Source organism: Nerophis lumbriciformis, linkage group LG16, assembly GCF_033978685.3.
Source record: "Nerophis lumbriciformis linkage group LG16, RoL_Nlum_v2.1, whole genome shotgun sequence".
Classification (NCBI taxonomy): Eukaryota; Metazoa; Chordata; class Actinopteri; order Syngnathiformes; family Syngnathidae; genus Nerophis; species Nerophis lumbriciformis.
The window spans coordinates 10,441,508-10,452,098 of NC_084563.2; the positions used below are offsets into that span (position 1 = coordinate 10,441,508).

Sequence of the window (10,591 nt, forward strand, 5' to 3'; positions counted from 1 at the left end):
TTCTACTTCCACAAACAATATTCTGTGTTATAAGTGTTTTATGTTGCACGATTGCGCCAAGTAAAATTCCTATTTTGTGAACCCGTTTTCAAACAATGGCAATAAAAAACTCTTCTGATTCTGAAACATGCATTTATAATACACACAAATACACAAAAATGTTTGTGTTTATGCTTTTTATTTGTATATATTTTCAAATCTCAAAAATATATTTACAAATACAAGTTTATTTATACAAATTATTTATTTGTATATCACATTTGTATTTTGTATATTTATTAATATATGCATTTGTATTAATATCATAGTGATATGTATAAGTTGATGTGAGACAATTCCACTTCCATATTTGTTGTTCAATAATAAAATAAAATAAAAAAAACAATCAATTTCCGCGGTTGGCCATTTTCCGGAAGTGCGTCACGATTCCACTCGTCTGATTGGTCGTTGCCACGTCTCTCTTCTGAGGCTGCGCGCACTTCACTCGAGTTGGAGCGAGTGCATTGAAGGCAGCATGGAAACTACTGGTAAAGTAAGTCAACTCTAACATATGTTATTTTTATTTTGAATGCGAATATAGCCGTGTTGTTACCTACATTATCTGACTTTTGAGCGCCTTCTCAGCCGTTGCGTGTTGTTGGCGCCTACTGGCCTATTGTTGAGACAGTAGTGTGTGTGTGTGCTCTGATTCAATTACGTAAGCGCCAAGAAAATTATTTAAAAAAACTATTCAAAACGTAGATTATTTTCATAGCAATCAAGTAAACAACGTGCTTGTAATGCAGCTGTCTCCTTCCTAGCAAACTACTACTCATGCGAGTTCAAAGGTCACACCCACTCCTTCAAACCTGGTAACCACATCACTTATTGTCAGGTGCACTTTCTGGCATCCCTGAATGTACACCTAAAGCAAACGTTTTGAGTTGGGGGCCACGTTGGGCTAAAAAAAATTAGTTGAGGGCCGAAAGCATGTTGTTTAGAGCGGGTTGTGTTGTGTGTGACCATTTCCGAGGACATTTTGTGTTTGTTTTGGTGCACCATAACTAGGGAAGGTTGTTTGCATTGGGTCATATAAGTATATGCGGCGCACACTTAATTCAGTGTATAATTAAAGGTAATCGACCTGGAATCCTCACCTTTCCCTCAAATTTGGTTGAGTTAAAGTTAAAAGTTAAGTTAAAGTTCCAATGATTGTCACACACACACACTAGGTGTGGTGAAATTTGTCCTCTGCATTTGACCCATCCCCTTGATTACCCCCTGGGAGGTGAGGGGAGCAGTGGGCGGCAGCGGTGCCGCGCCCGGGAATCATTTTTGGTGATTTAACCCCCAATTCCAACCCTTGATACTGAGTGGTAATTGGTCCCATTTTTATAGTCTTTGGTGTGACTCGGCCGGGGTTTGAACTCACAACCTACTAATCTCAGGGCGGACACTCTAACCACCAGGCCACTGAGGGCCGAAAGCATGTTGTGTAGAGCGGGTTGTGTTATGTGTGACCATTTCCGAGGACATTTTGTGTTGGTTTTGGTGCACCATGACTAGGGAAGGTTGTTTGCATTGTGTCATATAAGTAAATGCGGTGCACACTTAATTCAGTGTATAATTAAAGGTAATCGACCTGGAATCCTCACCTTTCCCTCAAATTTGGTTGAGTTAAAGTTAAAAGTTAAGTTAAAGTTCCAATGATTGTCACAAACACACACACTAGGTGTGGTGAAATTTGTCCTCTGCATTTGACCCATCCCCTTGATCACCCCCTGGGAGGTGAGGGGAGCAGTGAGCAGCAGCGGTGCGGCGCCCGGGAATCATTTTTGGTGATTTAACCCCCAATTCCAACCCTTGATACTGAGTGGTAATGGGTTTTTATAGTCTTTGGTGTGACTCGGCCGGGGTTTGAGCTCACAACCTACCCATCTCAGGGCGGACACTCTACCCACTAGGCCACTGAGGGCCGAAAGCATGTTCTGTAGAGCGGGTTGTGTTATGTGTGACCATTTCCAAGGACATTTTGTGTTGGTTTTGGTGCACCATGACTAGGGAAGGTTGTTTGCATAAATGCTGCGCATATACACTATATGTGTATAATTAAAGGTAATCGACCTGGAATCCTCACCTTTTTCCTCAAAATGGTGTCACAATAGCAGCATTAAAAATGTCAGAGACAAAATGAATGCATTCTTAAAATTATTTATTAAACTCATGGCGTCTCGTGGGCTAAACTTATTACGTCGGCAGGCCGCGTTTGGACACCCCTGACACAAAGGAAATGATGTGCTGTAATTGACCTCCACAGGTGATCAAGTGCAAGGCAGCGGTTGCCTGGGAGGCCGGCAAGCCTCTGTCCATGGAGGAGGTGGAGGTGGCCCCACCTCGGGCCCACGAGGTCCGCATCAAGGTGAGACAAACCCCCTCCCTGTTCCGCTTAAGGTACACCTGCAGTATCGTAGCAATGTCCAAGGAACACGTCTCTCTCTCAGCTCTTCGCCACAGGTGTGTGCCACACCGACGCCTACACCCTGAGCGGCAGCGACCCCGAAGGCCTTTTCCCCGTCATCCTGGGCCACGAGGGGGCCGGGACCGTGGAAAGCGTCGGCGAAGGCGTCACCAAATTTAAGCCAGGTAAGACGTCCCAAGTAAGAAGTCGACGTTTGGATTTAAAAAAAGTTGTTTTTTGTTTTTTCATGTTCATGAATGTGCTTTACTGAATCAGCGTCGACATACAATGAAAAGGATTAATCACAGGGTTGCTGTTGATTAATTCGGATTAATCGTGATAAATCTCACTAGGCCTGGGCCCGATAACTGATATATTATTTTATTATTTTTTTGTATTATTTCTTCGGTCAATGGTTCATTTCATTTTTTTCATTTATTTATTTATTTCAGGTAATGACATTAAAAAGTACAAAGTTGACAACACATAATAATATAAATTAATATATTGCAAAAGGTAATGTACAGTATGTAATGCATGATTGTCCAGTTTTGCCTGAAAGGGAGTGGGAAGAAGATAATTCATTTAATCCCACCCCCAGTTCTCCATTCAGTGATTCTTCACATGAGTTTCACTCTTACTTTGACCTTCGACTTGAACAAGTTGAAAAACTTATTCGGGTGTTACCATTTAGTGGTCAATTGTACGGAATATGTACTGTACTGTGCAACCTACTAATAAAAGTCTCAATCAATCAATCAATTGTTCAAGGATTATAATACAGATGTTGTATAATCGTGGCATTACCACAAGTAACAATAATTATTACACTGTAACAATAATTTGTTTCACCAATGTAGGAATAATGAATATACCAACAATGGTAATAGACAACATAGTAATAATGGTAAGGAAACATTGAGCACATGTTAACACTTTGAGACAGAGTACAGCAGCAGGTCAAATTAAAGACCCCGTGTTTGTATAATAGTTTAAATCCATTAATAGTTTGGCATTGTTTGTGTTGTAAGTCCAGTTTGTCCCATAGTTTTACTCCGCATACAGACACATGGTCAACAAAATAAACAAACAGTTTTACATAAACAAACAGTTGTACATTCATAAATTGAAAAAGTTGCAGACCGAAAGGGTTTAGGCTGAAGTTGAACACTTAATATTATCTTAAATATTGAGAATTGTAAGCACATTGTTCTGGGCAAATTGAGTTATGTGGATCCAGATTAATTTGATAAAAAGTGGTTCAGAGGAAACTGGATATTAGTTGAAGTAACTGTGTAAAAAAAGGGGGGGATTCAAAAAGTGTATACTTCTTCCCGTTACCCTTTTGAGATTGAAATTGAACAGTGTTTATGTTGTGCAAAGGAAATGTCATAATTTTTGGAAGCTCATCTTGTATTTGACATTGTTTATGTAAGTGTTCAACTTCTGCCTAAACCCTTTCGGTCTGCAACATTTTCAATTTATAAATGTACAACTGTTGGTTTATGTAAAACTGTTTGTTTATTTTGTTGACCACTGACCAAAGAAATAATAAACTAAAAATAAAATAAAGAGATATGTTTAATTGAATTTAATTAAACTAATTAAATGTTCTTTTCTTTTTGGTGAAATAAGAATATTGCCATTGAGCACAAGACTGTTCAATGGAGATATGTATGTATATTTTGTACTACATGTATGATGTGGAGCTGACTATGACATACTCAATAAACAAAAAACAAATTTTGTTACTCTAAAAATCATTGCTGGTTCAAAAATAATCCTCTGCATTATTTTGAAACTCATTTAAGCACTAATGTAATAATAGTAGTAATAATAATAATGTACCGTATTTTTCGGAGTATAAGTCGCACCGGCTGAAAATGCATTTTAAAGAAGGAAAAAAACATATAAGTCGCATTTTTTGGGGGAAATTATTTGATAAAACCCAACACCAAGAATAGACATTTGAAAGGCAATTTAAAATAAATAAAGAATAGTGAACAACAGGCTGAATAAGTGTACGTTTATATGAGGCATAAATAACCAACTGAGAACGTGCCTGGTATGTTAACGTAACATATTATGGTAAGAGTCATTCAAATAACTATAACATATAGAACATGCTGTACGTTTACCAAACAATCTGTCACTCCTAATCGCTAAATCCCATGAAATCTTATACGTCTAGTCTCTAACGTGAATGAGCTAAATAATATTATTTGCTATTTTACGGTAATGTGTTAATAATTTCACACATAAGTCGCTCCTGAGTATAAGTCGCACCCCCGGCCAAACTATGAAAAAAACTGCGACTTTTAGCCCGAAAAATACGGTAACTATTTCTTTTAAACGCAAAAATTTTTTTTTTTCCAATTTTTAAAAATTAGCGTAAAAAGTAAACAACCAATAAAAATAAAGTTGGCTGCTTCACTTGAAATGCAGGTTTGTTTTGTTGTAGCTTTCACTTTCCAACAAAATGCTTGTTTTTCCTTGGTGATCTTGCTCACTCACGTGAAGCCGCCACATCCCCACACCCGAAATTTGGCTTTGCAGTTTTTCCTCCTAGTTTTTGTTGTTTGGATGGAACTGAGAGAGGTACGCAGAGTGAACCCTCTTGCGTGCTGAGACGAAGAAAACAAACACACCTTGGACATGGCAGAAAGTCCGTTTTTAATTTATCGTGCGATTAATTGATTAATGGTCCCAGGCCTAAATATCGCTCATTTTTAGTCTGTAATCATCATGTTTCATTTTGCATGAGGTAAACAACTCCAAGGGAAGCATACTGTTTAACACTACTTGGACAAAAGGCCCGAAATACACTGCCAGAGATGTTTCCCTGACTTTTAGTCATTCTGCACTACAAATGGATGAATAACTTTCATCTTTAAATCTGATTAATAATGATGCTGGATAAATCTGTTCCTTTTGACAGCCCTTACACAAATATACTTTGTTTACAAGGAGCAGGCTTAAATACATTCCGCTTTTGCCTACTCCTATTCGGACCTGTTGAGTTGTGTAAATGTAACCGAATGATTTAGCATGTTTAGCATGTCCAGAACAAATAAACCATACTGTATATTTTTTTAATGTTCTGTATTTCTTCTAAGGTGACGCAGTCATCCCGCTTTACGTGCCTCAGTGTGGCGAGTGCAAGTTCTGCAAGAATCCCAAGACCAACCTGTGCCAGAAAATTAGGTAAAGTTGTCAATTCACACATTACTGCTGTCAAATAATTATTTCTTATAAATCAGTTGAATCACACTTTTGAAATTGATTTATTGCAATAATTATTTTGTGTTTACCGTACTATAAGGTGCACTTAAAAACTTTTTTTTCCTCAAAACTCAGTGCGCCTTATAACCTAATGTACGGAATAATTCTGGTTTTGCTTACTGACCTCGAAGCAATTTTGTTTGGTACATTGTGTAATGATAAGTGTGACCAGTAGATGGCAGTAAAACATAAGAGATATGTGTAGACTGCACTATGATGGCAATATGACTCAAGTAAACACCAACATTTTATATGTTCCATTGAAAATACAGAACATTACACACGGCGCTCAAAAATCTATCAAAATGTTTTAGTACGACTTTGGTAAGCTATGAAGCTGCACCGCTTGATGGATTGTCGGTACATTAAACATAGGAGTATTATTATGGTGCGTGTGTAGGTAAGACATATTATTTGGCATTTTGTTTCGCAATATTATGCAAAAGCAGCTTTTCTTACCTTCTGGTACCTGCTGATCTGTATTTGGGATCTGCATAAATCCTGAAAAATTGTGCGCGTCCGCCTTTGTAGTCTGTACCGACACTGTAGTCTATAATCTTCTTTTTCTCTATCTTCTTGTTATGGCACATTCATCCTCCACTGTTGCCATTTCTAATATAAAGTAGTGTAAAGTTCTTACTTATATCTGTCAGTAAACTCGCCATGAAAACGCTAAAACATACCGGTATAGTGAGTTTACATTATTCACCCAAGGAACTTTAGTTATTTGAGTTCCTGTTGGACGGTTTTTCACGGGACACATTTCCGGCTTTGTTGTTGTTTCCGGATGAGGAGATGCATCTCCGGTATTGATTGAAGTAAAGTCTGAATGTCAATAACACAGTTAGCTCCATCTTTTGACACTTCGTCCACTCCCGTCCTTGCACGCTACACCGCTACAACAAAGATGACGGGGAGAAGACGCTGTCGAGGGTGAGCCACGTAAATAAGACCGCCCACAAAACGGCGCATCCTGAAGCGACTGTCAGAAAGCGGCTTGAAGATGATCTGTAAAACATCATCTATGCAACATTTTGACCAAAGAACCACCATTACATGTTATGTAGACCACAAGGAAGTATTTTACATTTAGAAAAAAATAAAATAATATCACTCCGTTCATGCGCCCTATAATCCAGTGCGCCTTATATATGGAAAAAGATCATAAATAGACCATTCATCGGCAGTGCAGTCCGGTACGCCCTATGGTCTGGAAAATACGGTAATCAAGTAAGTTAACTTGTTAATTTTGACATCCTTTTTTGTCGAATGCTTTTTATTGTGCACATGTGTTGCACGTGCACAATAAAAATAAATATTAAATACAAATATTAAATAAAAAGTTTAAATAATATGTAGTGAGCGGGCTGTCAAACTCCTTTTCAATGAAGGCCACAGCGCAGTTATGGGTGCAATCAGAGGGCCGCGTGTAACAGCAAAATACATACTTGCGGAGGAAAAAAATACTTTTGAAGCACAGCTTAATGGAATCTAATAAAGTTTTTCTGGTTCCTCCTTCCCTTGCACAGAGTGACCCAGGGCCAGGGCCTGATGCCGGACAAGACCTCGCGCTTCACTTGCAAGGGGAAGCAAGTCTTCCACTTCATGGGGACCAGCACCTTCTCCGAGTACACCGTGGTGGCAGACATCTCCCTGGCCAAAGTGAACGCGAAGGCGCCGCTGGATAAAGTGTGCCTTCTGGGCTGTGGCATCTCTACAGGATACGGCGCCGCGCTGAACACCGCCAAGGTGGGCGTGGCCAAAAAAGGGACACTTTCGCACGGCGTCTTCTAACGCGTCGCTCCTCGCGCACAGGTGGAACCCGGCTCCACGTGCGCCGTCTTCGGCCTCGGCGCCGTCGGCTTGGCCACGATCATGGGCTGCAAGGTGGCCGGGGCGAGCCGCATCATCGGCGTGGACATCAACCCCGCCAAGTTTGACACCGCCAGCCAGTTCGGAACCACCGAGTGCCTGAACCCCAAGGACCACAGCAAGCCCATCAACGAGGTGCTGGTGGAGATGACCGACGGCGGCGTGGATTACTCCTTTGAATGCATCGGCAACGTTCAGATCATGGTGAGCGCTCGTGTTTGTTTGCGAAAAAACCCTGATTTAACAAGATTTTTCCAGCGAGCTGCTCTGGAGGCGTGCCACAAAGGTTGGGGCGAGAGCGTCATTATCGGCGTCGCCGGAGCCGGACAGGAGATCTCCACCAGACCGTTCCAGCTGGTGACAGGCAGGGTGTGGCGCGGCACTGCCTTCGGAGGTGATGACCACTCGCACAACAGTCGGGGTGTCGGCGGCCATCCTGTGTGACTTTGATCCATGACTTTTTCCAAACCTGCTCACAGGCTGGAAGAGTGTGGAGAGCGTTCCCAAACTGGTGGAAGACTACCTGAGTAAGAAGTTGAAGGTGGACGAGTTTGTCACCCACACTCTGCCCTTTGACCAGATCAACGAGGGCTTCGACCTCATGCACTCTGGGAAAAGGTCAGCACTTATCCGCCATATATTGTACCGTATTTTCCGCACCATAAGGCGCCCTGGGTTATAAGCCGCGCCTTCAATGAACGGCATATTTCAAAACTTTGTCCACCTATAAGCCGCCCCGTGTTATAAGCCGCATCTAACTGCGCTAAAGGAATGTCAAAAAAACAGTCAGATAGGTCAGTCAAACTTTAATAATATATTAAAAACCAGCGTGATGTGAGCGCGCATGGAGTCGTATATCAACATGGACGGAGCTGCGTGAAAAAAGCCACCCGGCCTCTTCGCGTAAACTTACCTTAACCACTCGCTCATCTTTTCTTCATCCATCCATCCCTTCGAGTTAGCTTTTATGATGACGCCGGCTGGAAAGGTCTCTTTTGGCAAGGTCTTCCTTTTGAATATCACCATGGGTGGAAGTTTCTGGCCATTAGCATGGCAAGCTAGAACCACAGTGAAGGATGACTTCTCATTCCCTGTGGTGCGAATATTCACCGTACGTGCTCCCGTTGTATCCACAGTGCGGTTCACAGGAATATCAAAAGTCAGTGGAACCTCGTCCATGTTGATAATGTTCTCTGGCCGGATCTTTTTTTCAGCTATCTTGTTTTTACAATATGCACGGAAAGTAGCCAGCTTTTCTTGAAAGTCTTTAGGCAGTTGCTGTGAAATAGTAGTCCGTGTGCGGATGGAGAGATTGCGTCTTGGAAACCTGTCGCTTAGTAGGAGCCATTTTGTGGTCTTTACAGATGTAAACACACAAAGGAAATGAAACGTAATATCCGCGCGCTTCTTCTTCTTCTACGCGGGCGGGTGGTTGCTTACAGTAGAAGAAGAAGCGCTTCCTGTTCTATGGGGGCGGGTGCTTACCTTGGCGGTTGCTTGCGTAGAAGAAGAAGCACTTCCTCTTCTACGGGGAAAAAAGATGGCGGCTGTTTACCGTAGTTGCGAGACCGAAACTTTATGAAAATGAATCTTAATATTAATCCATATATAAAGCGCACCGGGTTATAAGCCGCACTGTCAGCTTTTGAGTAAATTTGTGGTTTTTAGGTGCGGCTAATAGTGCGGAAAATACGGTAGTCATTGTTTTTACTGTCATTTCAATGTGTCCTATTTTTTTCTTTCTTCTCTTCTACTTTCTGCAGCATCCGGGCTGTCCTGACCTTCTAAAGTGCCTCCACCAATCAAGCGGCTCCTGTCTCGTTTCAACGTTCTAGTCTCGTTTCAACGTTCTAGGAGCTTCATGTGACGTTGTTTTCACTGTTAGAAGTTTGTTAGAACTTGTTCAGGTTGGCTTTAACAATTTCAATAAACCCTTTTCAGAATCAGAAATACTTTAATAATCCCCGAGGGGAAAATTAAGATTTTCAACACAATCCCATTCAAGAACAGACAAACATTACAGGGAGACAGAACAGGATCGCTGAGGGGTCTGCCAACTTCCAAAAAAGGTGAGAAACAGGTAAATGCTAAAATAAATTCAGTCTAAGCATGGGCCCAAGGAAGGAAAAAAAACTCATAGCCATAGCACACATAAGCATGTGTGTAAGAGGGAAACATCAAAGGACATTAAAGACATTAAAAGAGCAGGGCTGATGCAACCAGCCCTTTCTACATACAGAAAGTAAAAACAATAACAACAAAAAAAAACATATACACTGTGGTGGCCTCTGCGGTCTTCCACGCCATTGTCTGCCGGGGTCGGGGGGAGCATGGCCAGAGAGAGGAGCGGACCCAACGAAGCAACCGAGAGCCGACTCCACCCTCGGCCGCCCACTAACTCTCGGCCAATGTCCAGTCCGTGAGGATGTGTCTAAGGAGAACCAAGGTGTCCGATACCTGCTCATTCAGCCACATTTTCAACACCTGCCTATGTATTCATTACTGCACATTGTGTTTTTGATGCCTGAGCATATTGCAAAACGTGCATATTATACTTGTTAATCTACGATATATTTTCAATTAAATCGGACATTAACATATACACTAATGTGCAGTGTAGTTTGGATTATTACATGTTTCCGAATACTACTATATCTTGAAATATTCAATAAACTTAAAAAAAAAAAAAAAAATGGACTAAACCGATATAAAATTGTAGACTGATAAACACGAAAAAAGTGGTATGAAGTCAAATTTCGTTCCATGCTTCATAATTTCATTTACAGTATATTTGAGTCATTAAAAAAATATATTATTTTTATTTTTTTTACAGGTTTGGAATTATACTGATATTTTTACACGCTACCTTTATAAGGTAGCGCCAGGACTGCGCATGCGCAATGTGATGCACCAGCTGGTCCAATCAGCTATTTTAGCAGGCGCCAAAACAACAAACTAGGACGGTCTCACAAGATGGCGACTGCCTTTCCGGTGAGTGTA

The 10,591-nt window shown here is 41.1% G+C and overlaps 2 protein-coding genes across 3 annotated transcripts in view; both read left to right on the forward strand.

The window, feature by feature from the left end:
• Positions 1–423: 423 nt before the first annotated feature.
• LOC133616980 (alcohol dehydrogenase class-3) lies at positions 424–9,541 on the forward strand. The gene is made up of 9 exons (XM_061976597.1): positions 424–532; positions 2,297–2,398; positions 2,481–2,622; positions 5,554–5,641; positions 7,249–7,468; positions 7,535–7,795; positions 7,850–7,985; positions 8,071–8,209; positions 9,355–9,541. Exons 1-9 carry the CDS (start codon positions 515–517, stop codon positions 9,377–9,379), a joined length of 1,131 nt encoding a protein of 376 aa, XP_061832581.1. The 5' UTR covers positions 424–514; the 3' UTR covers positions 9,380–9,541.
• Positions 9,542–10,437: 896 nt separating this feature from the next.
• eif4ea (eukaryotic translation initiation factor 4ea) overlaps positions 10,438–10,591 on the forward strand; it is a 10,130-nt gene continuing 9,976 nt past the window's right edge. For both annotated transcript variants that reach the window (XM_061977312.1, XM_061977313.1), the window contains exon 1: positions 10,438–10,582. In XM_061977312.1, the coding sequence (XP_061833296.1) occupies positions 10,565–10,582 (18 nt within the window). In that variant the 5' untranslated portion in view covers positions 10,438–10,564. The remainder of the gene's footprint in view (positions 10,583–10,591) is intronic.

Bases quoted from the DNA above. Each gene is read 5' to 3' on its own strand.
- LOC133616980 (XM_061976597.1), top strand. The intron at 2,399-2,480 runs GTGAGACAAACC...TCTCTCTCTCAG, and splicing joins CCCACGAGGTCCGCATCAAG to CTCTTCGCCACAGGTGTGTG. The intron at 8,210-9,354 runs GTCAGCACTTAT...TACTTTCTGCAG, and splicing joins CTCATGCACTCTGGGAAAAG to CATCCGGGCTGTCCTGACCT.